The sequence below is a fragment of the Lycium barbarum genome, chromosome 10 (assembly GCF_019175385.1).
Source record: "Lycium barbarum isolate Lr01 chromosome 10, ASM1917538v2, whole genome shotgun sequence".
In the NCBI taxonomy this organism is placed as follows: domain Eukaryota; kingdom Viridiplantae; phylum Streptophyta; class Magnoliopsida; order Solanales; family Solanaceae; genus Lycium; species Lycium barbarum.
Window position 1 is genome coordinate 111852245 of NC_083346.1, and position 24169 is coordinate 111876413.

The 24169-nt window shown below is 36.9% G+C and overlaps 1 protein-coding gene and 2 long non-coding RNA genes across 3 annotated transcripts; 2 read left to right on the forward strand and 1 right to left on the reverse strand.

The window, feature by feature from the left end:
- On the reverse strand, nucleotides 1-3829 carry LOC132614958 (uncharacterized). The gene is made up of 6 exons (XM_060329512.1): nucleotides 3484-3829; nucleotides 3090-3144; nucleotides 2683-2746; nucleotides 2511-2612; nucleotides 1698-2051; nucleotides 1-246 (listed from the first exon to the last, which is right to left on the reverse strand). Exons 3-6 carry the CDS (start codon nucleotides 2683-2685, stop codon nucleotides 163-165), a joined length of 543 nt encoding a protein of 180 aa, XP_060185495.1. The 5' UTR covers nucleotides 2686-2746; nucleotides 3090-3144; nucleotides 3484-3829; the 3' UTR covers nucleotides 1-162.
- An 824-nt stretch (nucleotides 3830-4653) lies between these two features.
- LOC132614473 (uncharacterized) lies at nucleotides 4654-13262 on the forward strand. Its single transcript, XR_009572313.1, has 3 exons — nucleotides 4654-6291; nucleotides 11711-11765; nucleotides 11848-13262. It is a non-coding gene; the product is annotated as an uncharacterized LOC132614473 (long non-coding RNA).
- A 2029-nt stretch (nucleotides 13263-15291) lies between these two features.
- On the forward strand, nucleotides 15292-23249 carry LOC132615914 (uncharacterized). The gene is made up of 5 exons (XR_009572888.1): nucleotides 15292-16685; nucleotides 17066-17111; nucleotides 18219-21473; nucleotides 21854-21899; nucleotides 23007-23249. It is a non-coding gene; the product is annotated as an uncharacterized LOC132615914 (long non-coding RNA).
- The last annotated feature ends 920 nt before the right edge of the window (nucleotides 23250-24169 follow it).

Here is a 24169-nt window from a genome sequence, read left to right on the forward strand (position 1 = left end):
TCGATAACATATCGTAAAATCACAAATGTTATCATAAAGTATCATTAGTTTTTGAAACTAAAAATTTAAGTAGCATTATCAGATCACTCAAAAACTAAATTTAAACACAATACATTCACTCCAGCATTCTAACATCCGTTCCTACCAAACAATACAATGAAATCAACGGTTGTCACTAGGATTACTATCACCGCATGATCTTCTTGCATCCATGGGCGAAAGGGATCCACTCGCCGCATCACTTGGCTGCATAATGAAAAGCATAGAAATAGAGTTAGCTACTATCCTGATAACACCACAACTCTTTATTCAAGTTTAATTTGGAAATTCAACTGCTCATACAGTAGATAATTATGAATCTGTCGCTCAAATAGTGGTAGCTGAAAACCTTAATAAAATGGGTGACTTTCACATACAGCCACATTTTGGACCCAGGCTCGCCAAAATGACGCATTAAATTCAAGCAGGTCTTTGACCACTTGGTGTCTATATTAATATGTAAATTTTGTTTGAACGAATGCAAAATTTCATTCGTTCAAGCAATTATGGAGCCATTTTGATAAGTTTACTGCATGATGGACCAGATAAGACTTCGTATAATTCCAAAGTTTTCTATTTCTTTACCAAAGATATTAATACCAAACGGTATTAATATCTCGTACCGAACCCGAAACCGAATACCATAATTCTGAAATTTTACACCTGAATACCGCACCGAATACTATTACCGAATATCGAATTACCAAAATTCTCGGTTCGGTTTGGTAATTCGGGTATTGGGTGAAAATAGCTCTATCATATATTCTCTTAAATTGCTACTAGTAGCAGTATCTATTAAAAAAAAGGTAATTAGGTCCTATTTTGGTACATGACAGTAAAATTATCTTTATTTATCTAACAAAATAGTAGTATACTACTGCAGTATAGTTTTTTTGACTTTTTATTTGGTGGCCAAAAGAGAGAGTATTAATTTTACTGCTTAGCCGTTCCAAAAGTGTGAGTGAAATACGAGCAAACAAAACCTCCTCCACAAAAACCACATGACTCACAGCAGCTAACAGTAGATGCGTTAGCCAAAAGGGGGGAAATGAAGTATTCGTATGTTGGGGCTCTAGGAAGAACAATGGCTTTATCATTATCTTCTTCACGCTCTCTCTTCACTTCCTCTAAATCCCTTTCTCCTCTCAATAGCACCTTTTCTTGCTTCCCAATTCGTCAAATCAGCAGTGTTTTTCTTCTTTATCCGTCCAAGAACAACACTAGTACTAGGAACAAGTTGCTGAGATGTCGGAATTGCTAACATCTAACTTTTAGTGAGTGATCTCAGGACTAGGAACTCTTATCTATTATTTTAGTACACAACAAACCAGAATGTACTACTCTATTTTTACTCTCTGTTTGCTTGTTTCTTATGCAGCTTCAATTTGTTACACAACAAACCAGACTTCATTGACACATTGACACAAACCAGACTTTATTACTCTCTGTTTTTACTCTCTGTTCTACTCTGTTTTTTTTCCTAGGAAAGGACCATCATATTACAATTGGATCATCTGAATGCCGATATTGTTTTTCCGGACACAAAATAAACCAACATACAATAACAGCCACAACAATCTCGTCATTTTTCAAAGAGAAATCAAATCCAAAAAATTTCAGACCAATTAAATGAAAAAGAAATGAAGAACTTTACTTACTGTTGTAGGAGAAACCGCCGAAGAAGAAGCAAAGAACCCCGCAAACTGTTCTGGTATCGTCCCTTCTTTCATTATCATATATGCCTTGAAAGCATTCATCATTTTTTCCTGAGCATTTATCATTTTCTTATGGTTCTGTTGACATTGGGACGAACATGAACCTTCACTTCTTGAAGCACTTGTACCGCCGAAACGAGGTCTTGCTTGTTTAAAAACTTTACTGGGGATAGGTCCTAATCCCAAGCACCTCACCCTCCCAGAGTGCTCTTCTCCTAGCACCTTGCCAACGACATCATTTCGCGAAATTTGAGACTCGTCTATGGTGCTTTGGCTTAAAGCTAACTCAATTTTTTCCTACACATACAAAACTCATTGTCACAAATAAACCAATAGGAATGCATGAAATTAAAGAAGACAGAACTTAAGAGACATGGCTTTTAACTATGAAGCAGAATATGTGAGCTCATTAATTTTTAACCCATAAGATGGAAAAACTTTAACTTGATTCCTTAAACTTAGGATACAAAGCAAAGAGATGGGATTCTAAGGACAAATTTGAAAAAAAATAACTTCAAACAATGAAACAGAGAGCATAGAATCAGATCATATTGCTATATTAATACTACTCCAGTTTATTAATATTCATAGCTATAGCTTATGCTTAAAGACCTTGAACAAAAAACTTCAATCAGATGACCACCGATCAGTTTTTCATATACAAAAATCAGCATTAGCTCACTTCAATTATCTGCCCTACTCCCCAATCCTCATGATTTGTTTCTTGAGATAAGTTGAGAATTCACAGAAACTTACGCATATTTCTTTTGCTGCTTCATTAACATATACTCCATCTTGATTCTTATGAGTAGCAAGGTATATTTGTGCTCGTCCAGGCCTTTGTCCAGTCTGAGCCATCTATAAATAAAAATCAAATCAGAATTATTTACTACATAGAAATAATTACATAGCAAGTTAATTTACTCACCATTTCAGCCCTTCTCGTAGCATTGGCTTTGGCTTTGGTTAAACAATCTGGATTTAAGAGGGTCCTAACACAGCGAAAAGTTTGTTCTTTCAGGCAATTTGTCAAACACCTCCAAGGAAAGTTTGATAGCAGTTCCATTCTTACTTTGAAAAGCTTAAAACAGTTTAAAATAAAGAATAAACCATGAAAACAGCGAAGCAGCTGAACACGCACAACAGAGGTGTAGAGATTTATCACCAATTAGCCAAAACATTTAGGTGAAAGTAAGCTAAATCTTCCATGGAAGACTCAAAACACAGAAAAGAGCATTCTTCAATTTAAAACTCAACACAATGACAAATCTAATAAATAACACTGATAATCAGAAAAGATGGAAAAATAAAGAGGAAATCGGGAAAAAAACTCACCTAATAACTGAGCAGTGAAGACACGCAGCAAAACGATCAAAATATGAAGAAGAGCCTGGTAAAACCCAAAAAATTAGTGAAGTCATATTATTCATTAATCAGCGATTGAAGTGTCAATCTTTAAAAAATCATAGGTGTTTGAACATATAATCACATGAAAACATTAAGAAAGGGGAAAATCCATATACTGAAATACCAAAAATCAGAAGATACTTGAGATAATAGATAGATTAGTAGAAGTAGTAGCAGTAGAAGACAAAGGTGGAAAAAAAATGAGGGACACATTAGAAAAATTCACACAAAAAAATTAATTTTGAGAAATTTGAGCTAAAAGTTGCGTGCCCTTTTGTTTGTAGAATGTTGAGAATATTGAGAATTTTGAGCAAAAATTTACCTTTGAGATCAATGTTTGGACCAATTTTGTTCAAAAACTCCAGCTTCTATTTAAAACTGATTTCGTACCCATGTTTGGACCAATTTCAATTGACGTTTGAGAAAGGATATTTCAAAGTTACAAATGCAATTCATTAGAATGAGTCTAATGGTTTTGTTGAGTCTGTTTGGTCTAGTTCGAAATTTGTATCATATTTGCAGAAATAAAAAGTAGTGAGAGAGGCAGAGGGTTTTGAGAGAGAGGGAAAAGATAAGGTAAAATTTTTCAGAGAAAAAAGAGCCAAAAAAAAAAAAAGTGAGGGAAAAGTTGCGCGCTATTTTTTTTCCCAGATGGTGGAGGTTCCAAACCCCCGCTAGTTTCTTTTATTTGTGTCAGACATGTAAACCCCCACTATTTAATGAAATTTGCAGGGGTTGTAGCTGACCCCGCTATTAAACCGCCGCAATTTAAACATTTTTTTGTAGTTTTGGCCTGAAGAAATCCATATTGTTTAGATATTTTTCAGGCAGACCAATCACTTGTATTGTTTTTTAGTATGTTCCTATGCTCATTCTTAGAGAATAGAGAAAACTCTTGGCAGCCATATGGAGCAACAAGCTATTGCAATTGATGAAGAACAATGTGAAATTGTGATATGGAGCTTTAGCCTTTAAGAAACAATATGATCTAGAATACTTCTTATGTAATATTTAAATGTATATATTATACTAACTCCTTCATTTTCGACACTGGTTTAATAGGCGGCTACTTTACGAGCAGTGGAACCAAGCATGACACGAGGGTGAAGTTATGGAAATAAGGTTAAGAAGTGAGTAACTTTATACCCCATTCGTTGAAGAAAATATTGAGGTTTCATCTGACCGAGTTAGTAAATGATAGGTTAAGGGGTGCTGTTTTTAGAGGAATTGTATTATTTTCTTGATCGGCTCTTAGTACAAAATTGTCATAAAACATCAACTTTTCCTGCAAAAAATGTCGTAAGTTTCAACATACCAATTTGATCAATCTATCCAGTGCCTAAAAAGATAAACGTTCCTGCAAAGATGATTGACGTGGTGCTGAACTGGAGGCCGCACAAAACTATCAGTTCACACAACCATGTCGCGGGCACATGCTTTTGAGGTTTTCTTTTTCTTTCGACATTTTACGATTTTTTTTTTTTTAATTGTTCGAGCATGCGCATGTACATGAAACATTTGTCTACAATGAAAAAGTTGATTTTAAATAACCTGCAAGGGATGATCCATTTTCTTTTTTCCATGTGAAGTCTTTAGATATCGCATATCTTCATTTTGTATTAGTAACTTATCTTGAAAGAAATTAGAAGAGGTTATATTTTCACATTCTCTTTACTTTGTATTCTTTTGAAAACTATATGATGATCATATTCTTCCTCAATTTTCCCTCATATATTTAAACGGTTGTCATGTTTGTGGACATGTAACATGAAAACTGAGAAATGTCAACTATATATATATATATATATATTTCTTGGTCCAACGATTTCCCTTCTTATATGAGGTTCTATAGAACGAGACGTCTTTGCTGCTCATACCTAATCACTCTTTTAGATTACTGATTTTGTTGGTTAAGCTTTGGAGATCATGTTGTAGTCTCTATTTAATTTTTATGAATTATTGGTTCTTTTTAAATGTTAAGTTTGGTGAATGTTTGGACTGCCTTCAAAAACGCCTATTATTTTACAGGATTCAAATACACTACTATTAGTCAGGAGAACATAAAATTGTGGATTAGATAGTAATTTTTATTTTATTTTTAGGATTTAAGTGAAATTGGTTTTGGTTTTACGAATATCTTTTAATAATTTTGAATGTTCTTTTTGTACAATTAGTGAAGTGCATAGTCAAATGTCAGACAATAATCATATTTCCATTTAACAAAACTTTTAGTTTCTATTACTTATTTTTCAACCTGAAATGTTAGATGTATATCTCACAAAAGCATACTTCAAATGGCAAGATAATGCATTAAAGATTAGGCACAACACAAATTTTTTAAAAGCTGTGTTGCAATAGCATGAGAAGGTGGTCAATATAATAATGTTTTGTCTGTTTGTCTTTCATTTATACATATTTTTACCCTTCTAATTTATAATAATTGCTAATAATTTTATTTTTGGGTAATTCTTATTTTTGTTTAAATATTTTTATTATTAATATCCTTGAGTGTCCTTAATTATATAAAACTTAAATCAAACCTCACTGAAAATATACAATACATAAAAGTGTGCAAAGGTTATATGAACCACATATATGTTATTTACAAATGTTTTCCTTCTCATAAAAAAAGAGAGAGTATATGAATTCCTTATTAGCTCGATGGTTATTTATAAGTTTAGTGAACTTCTATAAAACCACGCGCGGGCATATTTACGAGTAAGGATATAAAAAAAATGCACAATGAGTCAGCTAATGATAAACGGATGACATGATAGGACACTTTGGCTCCTCCTTATTAATTCACATTCATCCTATGGAGAAGTCGAGAAGGCTTAATTAGATCTCATTTCCTTTAGTAATATCTATTCAATGTTTTGGAGAAGTCGAGAAGGCTTAATTGCTTTATTTTGCCCTATTGTCGTATTAACTCTTAAAATGTCTACATTCATCTAATCAATTCAAGTTAATTTACCCAAGTATTCATATCTTAATGAATTATATATTAACCAGCCTTCTCGTCCCTTCTCTGAAAATGGAGAATCTAAGGGCTTGTAATTTGAATAGTGATGCAAAATCGTGCTTTTTGAGGTGGGGGTCAAGAAGCAAGAAGCAAGTAGATGTACTCTTGGTATGCAGATTGTTTTTTTTTTTTTTTTTTTTTTTTTTTTTTTTTTTTTTTTGTGGTGTTGTTACTTTTTGCACTATACTGAAATTATATCACTTTCTAAATAATCAATTATTCTCTAGAGGGTTGGACCTGTAAGTACTTGGGATCATGTTTAGTATGTTTACTTCGTATGGAAGATCATTATTCGTATAGCTACGACTTTTTTAATGCGAAGAGCAAGTTATATAGTCCTATTTAATTGTTCTAATCATCTTTTCATATTTGATATAGTGTTAATCTTTATTGTTCTGGACAAAGGAACTTTGTATATACGGTATTCTAGACCATGAAGTCCTTGATTTTGAAAAGGTTGTGTTTGTGCATGATAAATAGTGTAAATATGTAGTAAAAGAATATTTTGTAAATCTTCTATTTTAGGTTAGTATAGTTTGTATCCTAATAGGACATTGTAACTATGGTATATTTACCAACTCAATCAATGAGAATAATCACGGAATTAATCTCTTTCATGATATCAGATACTAGGGTTTCTTTTCCTTCTCTTCCGCTGCCCTAATTCTCCGACGTCCTCTACCCACTTTTCCGACGTCTTCTTCTTCTTCTTCTTCTTCTTCTTCTTCTTCTTCTTCTTCTTCTTCTTCTTCTTCTTCGATTTCCGTCCATTTTTCTTGCCTTCCATCAATGGCAGACACCAAGTTTCATCCTGCTTTGGCTGTCTCCAACATCAAGAATCACATCCCAATCATTCTTGAGATGGAAACGGATCATTATTCGGCTTGGGCCGAATTATTCAAACTTCATGCCCGGTCTCACCGTGTCCTTTTCCACATTCTGCCAACCGGAAAGGAGAAGGCTCCTACCACCGACGACGAAAAGGAGTTGTGGTCCACTTTGGATGCCACGGTACTTTAATGGGGATATGCAACCATCTCCACGGACTTATTGCATACAATCATCGAAGAAGACCTATCGGCAAAGGAGGCCTAGGATCGCCTCCGTAATCTTTTTCAAGACAACAAAAACTCCCGTGCCGTTGCTTTGGAACATGATTTCTCTCATGTCAAGATGCGGGATTTTCCAAACGCTTCGGCGTATTGCCAACGTCTCAAGACCTTGGCCGATCAACTTAAGAGTGTGGGGGCTCCGGTGACCGACAACCGCCTCGTTCTCCAACTGGTGGCTGGACTCCCAGAGGCATACAAGAATTTGGGTACCTACATCCGCCAAAGTAAGCCTCTTCCACCATTCTCCGACGCTCGGTCAAGTTTGTGCCTTGAGGAAAAGGCGTTGGCTGAAATGCACGATGACTCGCCCGCGGCTATGGTGGCTAATTCCAAACGTGATTTTGATGACTCTTCTTATCTGGAAAATTCTGGTCGTTCTCACCATCATCGGGGCAACAACAAAAATCGCGGCTCTAGCGGCGGGAATAATAACGGCGGTGGCCGTGGTTCGGGCGGCGGCAGTGGCAGCCGACGCCGTGGAGGACGCCCCTCAGGTGACCAGCAGCAGTGGCAACATCCCTCCTCACCGTGGCAGTGGGGTTGGATGCCTCAGTGGGCTCCCCCTTGCCCGTATCCTACCACGCAGTGGGCTCGGCCACAGCAGTAGTGGCAGCCGCCATCTTCTTCGTCTGGCCCGAGGTCGCTGGCCCAGCCTGGCATTTTGGGCTCGCGACCACAACAGCAGGCATATGCAGCCGCGGGCCCCCCGACACAATGGACTCCGACGGATATTGAATCGGCCATGCACACGATGACGTTGAACCAACCCGATTCGAATTGGTATATGGATACCGGCACCACGTCCCATATGACATCCACAAAAGGTACTCTCTCGTCTTATTTTAATTTGAGCAATCGTAATACTGGCATTGTTGTTGGTAATGGTAATTCAATTCCAATTCGAGGTTGTGGTCATGCTAAATTGCCTCCCCCGAACCCTTCTTTATTGTTAAACAATGTTCTTCATGCGCCAAAACTCATAAAGAATTTGATATCGGTTCGTAAATTTACTACTGATAACTATGTGAGTGTTGAATTTGATCCTTATGGGTTTTCTGTGAAGGATTTCCGGACGGGGATGGCTCTCATGAGATGTAATAGTAGGGGTGCTCTCTATCCATTGTCCACCTTCAAATTTTCCACCAATTCACCGTCGACTTTTGCTGCCTTGTCTTCTACCCGTTGGCATGATCGTTTGGGCCACCCGAGAGCTTCTATTTTGGATTTTCTTAGGCGTAATAAAAGCATTGAATGTAATAGTTCTAGTTCATCTAGTATTTGTCATTCTTGCGTTCTTGGTAAACATGTTAAGTTTTCATTTGCTAGTTCTATTTCCGAAACTTTATTTCCATTTGACATTATTCATAGTGATTTGTGGACTTCTCCAATTTTGAGTTCTATGGGCCATTGTTATTATGTTCTGTTTTTGGATGATTTTACCAACTATTTGTGGACTTTCCCTTTGGCTAGAAAATCTGATGTTTACTCAAAATTCATGGATTTTAAGACCCATATTCTTACTCAATTTGAACGTCCTATCAAGAATGTCCAATGTGATAATGGGAGGGAATATACTAATAGTCAATTCGGAAAATTTTGTGCATCCAATGGGATGTCTTTCCGTCTTTCGTGTCCTCATACATCCTCTCAAAATGGGAAAGCAGAAAGAAAAATTCGTTCACTAAATAATGTCATCCGGACTCTTCTTGCTCATGCCTCCATTCCTCCATCTTTTTGGCATCATGCATTGCAAATGGCGATGTATCTCATTAATATTTTACCAAGTAAGCTATTGGGTCACAAATCACCTTTAGAGGTCCTTTACCAACGGAAACCATCTTATTCTCATCTCCGAGTCTTTGGGTGTTTATGGTATCCCCTTTTTCCGTCTACTACTATTCACAAGTTGCACCCTCAGTCAACTCCATGTGTCTTTTTGGGATATCCACCAAACCATCGTGGCTACAAATGTTTTGATTTATCCTCAAATAAAATCATTATTTGTCGTCATGTTTTATTTGATGAGACTCAATTTCCGTTTTCCAAAATCCATACTCCGGCTCCCACCTCTTATGACTTCCTTGATGATGGCCTCTCTCCTTACTTGATCCATCATATAGCCGCCAGCCCTCCACCGCTGCCCTGTCCCCCTCCGTCGCTGCCCGTGACTCAGGACTACGCCGACCCCTCCCCACCTGGGCAGCAGCCTCCATCGTCCTCTATGCAAGACCAGTCCGCCCCTCTCCCCCACCAGCTTCCCACCACCCCGCAAAACTCGACCATTTCTCCACCTGTCCAGCCCAATACCCACACACGCATGGTCACTTGTAGTCAGCGCGGGATTTTCAAACCCAAGCACCCATTTAATCTACATGCGACGGTTACCAAGTCCCCCATACCTCGTAAACCGTTGGATGCGCTACGTGACCCGAATTGAAAATTGGCCATGGATGATGAATATGATGCTCTTATTAAAAATAAGACGTGGGATTTGGTACCCCGTCCACCTAATGTGAATGTTATTCGGTCTATGTGGATTTTTACTCATAAAGAAAAGTCTAATGGTGATTTTGAGAGGCATAAAGCCCGTCTTGTAGGTGATGGCAAAACACAGCAGGTTGGCATTGATTGTGGTGAGACTTTCAGTCCGGTCGTGAAGCCAGCAACGATCTACACTGTCTTAAGTCTAGCTCTATCTATACATTGTCCCATTCATCAGTTGGATGTCAAAAATGCATTTCTTCATGGCGATCTCAAGGAGACGGTTTATATGCATCAGCCTATGGGTTTTAGAGACCCATCTCGTCCCGATTATGTGTGTTTGTTGCGCAAGTCCTTATATGGGCTTACACAGGCACCTAGAGCTTGGTATAAAAGATTTGCTGACTTTGTTTCTTCCATTGGTTTTGCTAATAGCAGGTCTGACCACTCCTTGTTCATCTATCGCAAAGGGCACCACTTGGCTTACATTTTACTATATGTGGATGATATTATTCTTACTGCCTCTTCAGATGCTCTCCGTTGTTCTATTATGGGCCTTCTTGGCTCAGAATTTGCTATGAAGGACTTAGGTCCTTTGAACTATTTTCTTGGCATTGCGGTGACCCGTCACAAGGGTGGTATGTTTCTATCACAACGAAGTTATGCTACAGACATTATTGAACGTGCAGGAATGTCCTCGTGTAAGCCTTCTTCCACTCCGGTTGACACTAAACCAAAGGTCAGTGCCTCTTCTGGCGATCTGTGTGACGATCCCACCCATTTCCGGAGCCTTGCAAGTGCTCTTCAGTATCTTACCTTCACCAGACCGGATATTTCTTATGCCGTACAGCAGATTTGTCTTCATATGCATGCTCCACGAGATACACATATGCTTGCTCTTAAGCGGATTATTCGGTATATTCAGGGTACTCTTGATCATGGTTTGCATCTCTACTCATCTTCAGTTACTGATTTGGTTTCATACACTGATGCTGATTGGGGGGGATGTCCAGACACCAGACGCTCGACGTCGGGTTATTGCGTGTTTTTGGGAGATAATTTGATATCCTGGTCATCTAAGCGCCAACCTACTCTTTCCCGCTCTAGTGCGGAAGCAGAATATAGGGGGGTTGCTAATGTTGTCTCTGAATCATGTTGGATACGTAACCTCCTCTTGGAACTACATTGTCCGATCCCTAAGGCTACTTTAGTTTATTGTGATAATGTCAGTGCCATTTATCTGTCAGGAAATCCAGTCCAACATCAGCGCACCAAGCACATTGAGATGGATATACATTTTGTTCGTGAAAAGGTGGCGCGCGGCCACGTCCGTGTCCTTCATGTTCCGTCCCGATATCAGCTCGCCGATATTTTCACTAAAGGACTGCCACAGGTCTTATTTGAAGATTTTCGGGACAGTCTCAGCGTTCGTAAACCTCCCGTTTCGACTGCGGGGGTGTGATAAATAGTGTAAATATGTAGTAAAAGAATATTTTGTAAATCTTCTATTTTAGGTTAGTATAGTTTGTATCCTAATAGGACATTGTAACTATGGTATATTTGCCAACTCAATCAATGAGAATAATCACGGAATTAATCTCTTTCAGTGCATGTTTACAACAATAAGATTTTATTAGTTTTTGCAAAGCATTGAGCTTTTTGGGGAAATCATTACTTCCTCATAACATCTTTTTATTAGATATATGTTTCTTACTATAAAGATGTTCATCCTAGAGATCAATTCATAGTACATCAATCATAACAACAGAGTTATATTTGTGAATTTGAAGCGATTTCAATCATCCCATTGATGCCTCTGAGATTCAAAGCATTTTGATATCCTATCATTTTCAAACAACATTGTTTTACACATGTCAAAACACGATTAATTATAAAGATACTATTAATTACTTGGATTTCATGTATCTTCACAGTGGTATGTTTGAACTCAGCCTCGATTGATTCTGTCACTCAGAAATATTTTAGAAGGTATGCTACGTATTATTCTTGTTATTTCGTGTTATTTTAATTTATCATATACTTAAAAGATTTACATATAATAACTTTGCAGAAGAGAAAGAAGTCTCTTAGTCGAGAGATGAAGAAGTACATAGCATTGTTTGATGCTGGAATCGAAATAGTTGCTAGATTCAACTTTCACTATCCTTGAACTTCACATCAACAAGCTCTTTCACACCAACTTTTGTGTCATCAAAGGTTTTCAATTCACTCTATTTATCATAGTTAGGTTGGACCATCTTGGTTGCACGCTTATCATAGTATTTGTGAAATGCTTCTTTTTATCATAATTAGGTTGGAGGCTATTTCTTCACTTTGTTTCCTTTCTCTGTTAGCTTCAACTATTTCAAATGTGTATGATACTTGTATACTGCTATGTTGTACCTCCAGGCTCCAGGACCATTAAACAAAGTGTTATTCTAGGCATTTTCTTCAATTAAGAGAAAGTATCACAACATTGAATTCAATTGCTCCAGCTTGGAGCATGCTTCATGTATTGTTATGTACGTGGTTGTAGTGACTGCTTCTATAGCAACCCTTTTTTCTTTTGTTCTGAGTGCACGCGTATTTTGGCTGCTCACTCACCTGAAGATCTTATGAAAGCAGTGGAGATCAACGCATTTCTGATGAACAGTCTCTTGTATGTTCTACTCTCATTCTGTCCACAGTAATTACTGCGAATTATCTTTTGTGAAGACTAAGTAAGCAATTTGTAAACCTGCGGTGGAAAAGCCTCCACTGCATAGACAAAGACGTCAACAGGTTCCTGCAATTGAATATTATCACAATGAGCAAGATACTACTGTACTACAGGTGAAGGTTCAGCCAAATGAGTAAATCACGGGTAATCCGCAGGAGACAGGTGTGTAATGGGTTCGCGTTTGAAAACTAAATAACATTGACACAAATTTTAAGTGATCATTATTCTGTGCTAGCATCTCCAGCCACATTAGAGGCAAAAGCCAGCAGCTAAATAGTGGAAGAATAGTAATTTTTATTTCCTTACCTCATTAACAAAAGCTTTTTCCCTTTTCGATATAAATTAGGGCACATTTTCTTGGCCCGGTCTGTCAGAGTGCATCTTTATCATATTGCTTTAAAATTCTCAGGTAGCCCAATTTTTTTGACTGAAAATTTATTCATGGCTGCGTTGGTGACAACAGTAGCCAAGGGCCCAAGGCACGGAAAGAAGCTTTTTGGCTCATCAACCAATTTGAATTAGATATTCATTCTGGATCTATATACAATATAAAGCTAGGCATAGACAAGGTAATGTGGCACCTCTCTATGGCCTAGAAACATATTTATCTTTTTTCTCCTTTTTTTGAGCTTTTTACTATTTTTTGTCTTTTATCCCATTTTTTTTATGTATTTTATTGTAACAACTATAAATGACTCAATAATTAATACTGCACTCTTCTTATTCATGGAGTAATTTATTGTTTACTTTCAACTTACTACATTACGCATACCTATCTAAATTGGCTATTGAGTTAAATTCACAATGAAATAGCTATTATTGTTCCAACTTCCAACCTCTCAAATTCCTTATTTATGGAGGAAAAAAAAATTGAAACATCTCTAACAATTAGAAGAAATGTAAATATAACTGCCAATGCAAGATGTAAATCAAACTTCGGCAAACTGCTAGGATCTCTATTAGTATCATTTTAAAAAAAAAAAAATAGTGCCTTGGGCCTTATTTTTCACCTTAACATTTTCTAGAAAATTAAACCCATTTAATTCTCATTAGTCACTCTCTCAAATGTAACATGCATACCCTAAATCCATTTACCAACCACAATTAAACCCATTTAATTTACATTAAACATCATCACATACCAAATATATACTCTGTAAACAACATTCTCATATTCCCAACAAATCAACATTGAAAAAATCCTTCTTCGGACTTGTGTCATCTGCCATCAATTGCAATAAGTTTTTAGCATATTTTTCACCCTCTTTCTTTCTCTTTGTTTGCTTTAGTGAAAGTTAATTTTGGTTTTTTATGGTCTAACAATTGTGGATGGAGGCATGGCAGCATGAAGCAGAGAGGTTAGTGAATAGCTTAAAGGGTTTTGCGGACTATCATACTTCAATAAGGTTAAAAAATGATTTTTGGAAGATCCAACTTATTTCTTGTAATTGGATATGCTCACATGTCATATGATTATAAATTACGGATACCCAACAGGTTTATATTTGATGCATCATATTTCGCTTTTATTGTGGTAATAGTGGGGACAAGAAATATGTTACATGTTCTTTAGTTAATGAGGAATACGTTAGTTTTGTATAGTTATGTTACGCTTTCCTTTAGTAAAAATATTGATGGAATTTCATAGAGAAGTTTGGTTAGATTAGTAGTATAAATTTTACTTTTTAGTGGGCAGTGTGATGTTTTTCTAAGACCGAAAACTTTAGACAGTGAAAGATTTTTGTGGTGGTTGTTGAAAACTAAGGCTAGACAAGCGGCACAAGTCAAGTGGTGCTCTTATGTACTGAGGCAGCAATTGAGAAAATTAAAATTGAAGTAGTTGGAAAACTTTCACTTTTATTTCAGGAGCGTTTTAATCTTCTTCTTTTTTTTTCATGTTTCGGTTTTTAATATTGTTATAAGAAGACAAACCGTATTTCTTTGTAAATGAGTTATTTACATTGTAATAACTCATTGTAGAATCATAAACAAATATTTTATTAGTAAGGATTTATTTTCATTTATAAATCAAAGTATTATTTATTTTCTAATATTTTATTTATTTAAGGTGACCGCGCGAAGCGCGGGTGAATTCATGTCAAAAGAAAAGTAATTATCAAGTGCGTTGTATTGGTGTTACTATCATCTTTCTTTGGCGTTACAATTTAACTTTCATTATCATCCTTCCCGTTGGTGGGCTTCTCAATACTGCTAATACATTTTGTTTCAGCCTGGTGTGGTAATTTCATAAACAAGATTGGTGTACTTTCTTCGGACTGTTGGAGTTCCAAGTGTTTTTTCAACTGAGAAGATACCAGCTATTTGAGCATCCCAAAGCCTCATACAATTCAAGAAAAGTATAGACCTACTTTACTCAAATGATACTCCTTTACTGTCTTAACCTAAGAGGAGGACTTGGGAAAGCTAATGAAATTCTGTTTATGTAAAGAGTAACTGAAGTATTTGTAATTTATCCATGATGAAAGGGCACCAAATGAATGATTTTCTTTGATACTTGTGGTCACGACCCAAATCACTAGTCGTGTGGGCACCCACACACTGTCCCTAGTGGGTGAACCCTTCCCTTATCCAACATACGATCTATCAATGCGGAAGAATAATATCAATGCTAATAAGTTTCAAATATCATATAAAAGTAATAAGTGTGGAAATACATAAACTACCCAAGGCATCTGGTCTGTATCTGTTAGATCCCGTAATTTCATACGTTGGAAAGTGTGCGAGTTAAATGATATTAGTAACGGACACGAGGTTATCCCCCAAGCTTATAGGTGATTAAAGTGATGGTACGCATGTATCGTAAGGATTTGAAGTTAAACCAATTGAAGAAAATAAGTTTCGTCGAGGTTCAAAATTTATTTGAATGGAATACGGTCCAAGCTATAGTATTTCGTATTTTTGGACTAGAAAAATTTAATCGTCCAATATGAGTAAAATTACCCGAGCCCGAAAAATTCGATCATATTCAAGGATAAAAATCGAGAGCTCGGTGTACAAAGAGTTTGAGGTCCCGAAATAATTTAGGACTTAACAAGTGTGATAACGGTGATTGGAATAATATTTGGTGTATGTATAAAGAGGTTATGGACTAGTGTTATATCTCATTATCATGATAACGAGTATATGAGGTGTGTTAAAAAATTTTACTTAAGTGAATTGAGATTAAGGAATTAATTATGTGGACAATTGGTTAAATGTGGAGATGAAGTGGGAGAGTATCGGATTAATTATGGTATTAATTGAATAAAATGGATAAGTTTAATTTATATGAATTCACGTGAGAACATAGGGATAAGGGAGACTTATGACCATGCAACTATAAGAGGTTTAGGTGGCAGCAATATAGGTATGTCTTGAAGTGGTGAAAGTTAGGTAGATTCACGTTTTCAAGTAGAGGAAATGGTGATATATTAGTTCATTTGGATAGAAAAAAAAAAACTCTAGTAGAATAGTTGCTGCAATATTACGTGCTATGTGGAGAAGAACAACGTATCTATAATTGACAAGAGGAACATGGCATTATTCCTTGTCTACCTTATTTGGGACAACATTTTTTATACTATATATATTTACTTGATCCATAGGAAAGGCATTAAAAAAAAAAAAATGTGTGTACCAAAAGGGACTATGGACTAGTGCTACGTCACATAATCATGGAAATGGATATATGAAGTGTATTAAAAATAATTGGTAAAAATGAATTGAGATCAAGAAATTAATTATGGTATTAAGTGGAATTAAATAAATAAGCACTATTAGCAAGTTGCCGCATGGCATTAGATAATTAAAATGGTGGCTGATACATGGCACTAATTAGGCCAATAGGTGGCATCATATTGGTACTAAAATATCATGAGTCATTAGCACATTTATGTACCAAATGACACGTATAAAGGTGGAAAATGGTCCTTATGACCTTATTTCATTTCATTTGCAATTGGAAACAAGGAAAGCAGCTGTTCATTACATATTATTTCTAAGAAAACGTTCAGGTGTTCAACAACACAAAAGTATAAAAACACAAAAGTAGTTGCTAAATTTTTATATCATCTTCTCCTTCCTTGATAGCTAAGTGATGGCATAAACGTTTTGGAGTGTTGTCACCCTATTGTATGGCTGGTTTTGAAAGCATAGAGCTGGGATTCTAATAAAGTGTTCTAGAGATTAAGGTATGTTTTATCTCCGTATCTTTCTATTAAGTTGGTTATGGAAGAATTCCCTAGTTATATGGCGAAAGGATTAGAAAGTTTAAGTTAAAATTTTATTGATATGAACATGTTGTTGTTCGTGTTGAGTTGGAGGAATTGAAAATATAATTGTATCCATATGTTGTTGTTGGTATTTCTGTGTCAACAGGAGAGCAATTGGAAATTTTGGATAGGTGAAAATATAGGGGAAGTGCTGCCGGATTTTCGCTAAATTTTAGATAATAGAAAATCTTAAACGAGAATATGTATAAGCTAGAATATAGGTTCGATAAGAAATAGGCTATGGATTTGTAAACTAGATAATATAGTTACTAACAATAACGTTACTCTTATATAAATAGGCTAAAAGAGCGACGAGACGAACGGGTTACGAATAGCCGCTAACAGGTATGTAAAGCTATCCCTACCCTTCTTTTGGCATGTCCTAGATGTACTAGGATCGGATTTGAATCTCGGAAAGTATTCCGTTCATAGAAATCCGTGTTTGAAAATGTCCCCTTTTCATTCAATAGAATTGAATTCTATAAGTATGTTTTGTTGAAAGGATTATGCAAACTTTTCCAAATTGCCTAGAAAGTTATGGAACGTCCCTAGGACCTTTATAGGTGACTCTATAGGCGTAATATACGTAATCTGAGCCCACCACTTCGGTTGTCCCGAGGTGGGCCCACTATTCCCGATTTGCCTCTTAATGTACTATTGTCTTATTTTCGAGTAATATAAAATGAAACGTTTTAACTGTCCTTCTAACTACTATATAATAATCATTTTAAATATTCCCTTGAGTCCTATAAGCTATTTTGGAACTTGGGAACGATCCCAGAAAGATTATTTCTCCGTAGTTCATTATGACATCCGAAATACACTTACTATGATTCTGTCCGATTGCATTATTTCGATTGTCATCCGATATGTCTGATTGAGTCTCTGGAAGCCTATGGTATTTTTATTGCATTTAGTTTCTCACTACTCCATTCGTGGATGCCTCAATGTTTCTCCCACTGAGCCCGGGCCAGGATATGTTATCACGCGTATTCCACTGCATTGTTCGCCGCGCCTCGATGTGAGGGGGCAGGTATACATGTACATGGGTTGTGGAGTATGTTGTGCCATGTACACACATTCTGATATATGATGATATGATATGATATGGCCATCTGATATGTTTGACATGTGCACATTCTGATATGATATGATATGATATGTTACGGAGTTATTCCCTACTCTGGAGTTATGCTGTGTTGTGGCGCCAGTGTCGGGGTGGCGACCACGTTCTGTTTACCCAGTCCCGTAATGGGACCAGCTATGACATATGTCTTCTGCATGCACTATTTATGCTTTATGATCAGTATTTTGATATTCTGGATATTTCGTTCATTTTCGGTATCTTCTGCTTCGGTTATGACTTTGTTCACTATGTTTCGTGCTTTACATATTCAGTACATTTTCCGTACTGACCCCCTTTCTTCGGGGGCTGCGTTTCATGCCACGCAGGTACAGACGATCGATTTGTTGATCCGCCCACTTAGGATCCTATTCTGCTATCTTGGAGTGCTCCTTAGTCCGGAGCCTATATTTTGTGTACAGACTCTTCTGTTGCACATATGTATGTTATTCAGGGGTATGACGGAGCCCTGTCCCGTCTTATGATTTGCTTGTTGTTCGTAGAGGTCTGTAGACATACATGTGGGTTGTGTATATGTTTTGGGTTACTATGTTCTATGATAGCCTTATCGGCTTCCGTGCGATATGTCTGGTTGTCTATGATAATTAGTAAAGCCATTCGACTCCCGTATCTGTATATTCTGGTTTGGGTTGTTGGGTACGTATGGGTGTCCAGCACGGACACTAGTCACGGCCTACGGGGTTGGGTCGTGACAAAAGTGGTATCAGAGCGGTTTGTCCTCGGAATGTCTACAGGCCGTGTCTAGTAGAGTCTTGTTTATCGGTGTGTTGTGCACCACATCTATAAACAGGAAGCTACAGGACATTTAGGATGTTACCTTTCTTTCATATCTAAGATCGTGCGATAGAGCCCAGCCATAGGAAATGAAATTCCTTATACTAATTTTTGATTTCAGCTGAAGAACGATATCGACATAAGAAAGCGACCGATGATATTAGCAGTTACAAGGTACACAGGTAAGTTACGATGCGAAAGAGGCATGTCGAATAAAGTAAGAATATTGGAATATGATTGAAATGTAAAGTTGAAGGATGAAAAAGAAGGTGGATAGGAAGGTATAACAGGACAGATCGTTAAAGGATCAGGTACGCCTCGAGGTGTAATATGTGAGGTAAGTCCCGATACCTTTATACTTTTTTTTTTGGAAATTGGGAGCCCTGTGTGGCTATGATATGATACGATATATGCATATATATGTTGGCCATGTGAGGCATTGTGGGTATTTCCTGCGTGCAGGTTTTGAAATAGTAAGAAATACAGAGAAAATTCTGCCAAAATTTTCCTAGAAATTAATTAAAACTGTGAGATAAATATTATTTGGACAAATGCCCTGTAAGTTATCGACATGTGACAATGAGGTCCCATAATTTAAGACAGAAAAGTATGACGATGATGATTGGAGATAATATTGGTGTGTGCATTAAGTGGCTATGGACTAATGTTACAACACATGATTATGATAATGAGTACACGAAGTGTGTTAGAAGTGATTCATTATTTAAGTAAATTGAGATCATGAGATTAATTATGTGTGTAACGGGTCAAATGGGGATGAGTAATTAATTACCAAATTATTATGGGAGACAGTGGATGAGTGTAAATCCACATGGCATCATGATGTTTATATCAATATATAATTATTGTAAGGTGTTAATTTATTTAGTGGACACGTTTGGAAGAGAATGCTTGTTACCATGAAAGTGTCAATTATGTGGGCCCATTTAAATCTCTACATATATGATCTTACCATTTCATTGTTGATGGGACCAATATGGTCAGATTTTTCCCACAAATAATCCACAAATTCTCAAAGTGAAGAGTGCAACAAAAGCACGACTCATCATCTATGACTTTCTATTAAATCGTACGAGCATCTAAGATTAAAGTATTGCTAGAGTTAGCCCTTTGAGTTGCCGAACAAATGACAGGTGGAGAATGGCATTAGGCTAAGTAAAGAAAGGCACAACATGATAGATAAGTTCGAGTTACAATTGATTCGTTATAAGATCACCATAAACAGTATACTTATGCAAGACAAATTTAACATTCGAGGACGAATGTTTTAAAGGGGGGAAGGATGTTAGATCCCGTAATTTCATACGTTGGAAAGTGTGCGAGTTAAATGATATTAGTAACGGACACGAGGTTATCCCCCAAGCTTATAGGTGATTAAAGTGATGGTACGCATGTATCGTAAGGATTTGAAGTTAAACCAATTGAAGAAAATAAGTTTCGTCGAGGTTCAAAATTTATTTGAATGGAATACGGTCCAAGCTATAGTATTTCGTATTTTTGGACTAGAAAAATTTAATCGTCCAATATGAGTAAAATTACCCGAGCCCGAAAAATTCGATCATATTCAAGGATAAAAATCGAGAGCTCGGTGTACAAAGAGTTTGAGGTCCCGAAATAATTTAGGACTTAACAAGTGTGATAACGGTGATTGGAATAATATTTGGTGTATGTATAAAGAGGTTATGGACTAGTGTTATATCTCATTATCATGATAACGAGTATATGAGGTGTGTTAAAAAATTTTACTTAAGTGAATTGAGATTAAGGAATTAATTATGTGGACAATTGGTTAAATGTGGAGATGAAGTGGGAGAGTATCGGATTAATTATGGTATTAATTGAATAAAATGGATAAGTTTAATTTATATGAATTCACGTGAGAACATAGGGATAAGGGAGACTTATGACCATGCAACTATAAGAGGTTTAGGTGGCAGCAATATAGGTATGTCTTGAAGTGGTGAAAGTTAGGTAGATTCACGTTTTCAAGTAGAGGAAATGGTGATATATTAGTTCATTTGGATAGAAAAAAAAAAACTCTAGTAGAATAGTTGCTGCAATATTACGTGCTATGTGGAGAAGAACAACGTATCTATAATTGACAAGAGGAACATGGCATTATTCCTTGTCTACCTTATTTGGGACAACATTTTTTATACTATATATATTTACTTGATCCATAGGAAAGGCATTAAAAAAAAAAAAATGTGTGTACCAAAAGGGACTATGGACTAGTGCTACGTCACATAATCATGGAAATGGATATATGAAGTGTATTAAAAATAATTGGTAAAAATGAATTGAGATCAAGAAATTAATTATGGTATTAAGTGGAATTAAATAAATAAGCACTATTAGCAAGTTGCCGCATGGCATTAGATAATTAAAATGGTGGCTGATACATGGCACTAATTAGGCCAATAGGTGGCATCATATTGGTACTAAAATATCATGAGTCATTAGCACATTTATGTACCAAATGACACGTATAAAGGTGGAAAATGGTCCTTATGACCTTATTTCATTTCATTTGCAATTGGAAACAAGGAAAGCAGCTGTTCATTACATATTATTTCTAAGAAAACGTTCAGGTGTTCAACAACACAAAAGTATAAAAACACAAAAGTAGTTGCTAAATTTTTATATCATCTTCTCCTTCCTTGATAGCTAAGTGATGGCATAAACGTTTTGGAGTGTTGTCACCCTATTGTATGGCTGGTTTTGAAAGCATAGAGCTGGGATTCTAATAAAGTGTTCTAGAGATTAAGGTATGTTTTATCTCCGTATCTTTCTATTAAGTTGGTTATGGAAGAATTCCCTAGTTATATGGCGAAAGGATTAGAAAGTTTAAGTTAAAATTTTATTGATATGAACATGTTGTTGTTCGTGTTGAGTTGGAGGAATTGAAAATATAATTGTATCCATATGTTGTTGTTGGTATTTCTGTGTCAACAGGAGAGCAATTGGAAATTTTGGATAGGTGAAAATATAGGGGAAGTGCTGCCGGATTTTCGCTAAATTTTAGATAATAGAAAATCTTAAACGAGAATATGTATAAGCTAGAATATAGGTTCGATAAGAAATAGGCTATGGATTTGTAAACTAGATAATATAGTTACTAACAATAACGTTACTCTTATATAAATAGGCTAAAAGAGCGACGAGACGAACGGGTTACGAATAGCCGCTAACAGGTATGTAAAGCTATCCCTACCCTTCTTTTGGCATGTCCTAGATGTACTAGGATCGGATTTGAATCTCGGAAAGTATTCCGTTCATAGAAATCCGTGTTTGAAAATGTCCCCTTTTCATTCAATAGAATTGAATTCTATAAGTATGTTTTGTTGAAAGGATTATGCAAACTTTTCCAAATTGCCTAGAAAGTTATGGAACGTCCCTAGGACCTTTATAGGTGACTCTATAGGCGTAATATACGTAATCTGAGCCCACCACTTCGGTTGTCCCGAGGTGGGCCCACTATTCCCGATTTGCCTCTTAATGTACTATTGTCTTATTTTCGAGTAATATAAAATGAAACGTTTTAACTGTCCTTCTAACTACTATATAATAATCATTTTAAATATTCCCTTGAGTCCTATAAGCTATTTTGGAACTTGGGAACGATCCCAGAAAGATTATTTCTCCGTAGTTCATTATGACATCCGAAATACACTTACTATGATTCTGTCCGATTGCATTATTTCGATTGTCATCCGATATGTCTGATTGAGTCTCTGGAAGCCTATGGTATTTTTATTGCATTTAGTTTCTCACTACTCCATTCGTGGATGCCTCAATGTTTCTCCCACTGAGCCCGGGCCAGGATATGTTATCACGCGTATTCCACTGCATTGTTCGCCGCGCCTCGATGTGAGGGGGCAGGTATACATGTACATGGGTTGTGGAGTATGTTGTGCCATGTACACACATTCTGATATATGATGATATGATATGATATGGCCATCTGATATGTTTGACATGTGCACATTCTGATATGATATGATATGATATGTTACGGAGTTATTCCCTACTCTGGAGTTATGCTGTGTTGTGGCGCCAGTGTCGGGGTGGCGACCACGTTCTGTTTACCCAGTCCCGTAATGGGACCAGCTATGACATATGTCTTCTGCATGCACTATTTATGCTTTATGATCAGTATTTTGATATTCTGGATATTTCGTTCATTTTCGGTATCTTCTGCTTCGGTTATGACTTTGTTCACTATGTTTCGTGCTTTACATATTCAGTACATTTTCCGTACTGACCCCCTTTCTTCGGGGGCTGCGTTTCATGCCACGCAGGTACAGACGATCGATTTGTTGATCCGCCCACTTAGGATCCTATTCTGCTATCTTGGAGTGCTCCTTAGTCCGGAGCCTATATTTTGTGTACAGACTCTTCTGTTGCACATATGTATGTTATTCAGGGGTATGACGGAGCCCTGTCCCGTCTTATGATTTGCTTGTTGTTCGTAGAGGTCTGTAGACATACATGTGGGTTGTGTATATGTTTTGGGTTACTATGTTCTATGATAGCCTTATCGGCTTCCGTGCGATATGTCTGGTTGTCTATGATAATTAGTAAAGCCATTCGACTCCCGTATCTGTATATTCTGGTTTGGGTTGTTGGGTACGTATGGGTGTCCAGCACGGACACTAGTCACGGCCTACGGGGTTGGGTCGTGACAGTATCAGTACAAGAGCTACTACTCAATACATAAGTCTAAACCAATAAGTACAAATATCTTAATATTGCCATGCGAGGCTAGTAACAAGATAAGGAATATTGTCCGGAAAGTAAAAGATAGATATAACGAGGAATGGAAACTCGGGCTGCAGATCTGACAATTGCTCACCCTAAGTCTCCAAAGGAACTGCGTCGGGGATCAATCACGAAGGTCTGGCGTGGATCCTATCTCAAACTCTACACACCGAAAAGGAATGTAGCAAGATAGCATCAGTACAAAACAACATGTACTGAGTAGGCATCATAGGCCGACAACAGTAAGTTCAGATATATAAAAGAAAGAAATCAACAAATAGGTAAACAATCAAATATGGTCACTAAGAAAATACAAGTCATCTCGCGGTAATAAGAACCACAATAGATCTCCGTAACCTCAAGTCATAGCCTAGGAGAAAGTCTCTAATCCTCGAGTCCATCAATCCCCAAGTATGTATTAATCAGGCACACGATAACTCAAGTCAATAATCAACCAAGGAATCAATGCGGAAACGCACCATGCAATACAATAAATACAACAATCAAATCGGAGATGTGGATGGATGTAATATGAATGCACATGAGATGCAATGCAATGCACTGACCAATTGTCTCATATCGTACACGCATGCTACAGATGGAATACCACCACGTCTCGATATGACCCATGAGAGACCTGCGAAGTCCATGTACCTGCTGAGGCATGCAACCCGATCCCTATATATGTTGCGGCGTACAACCC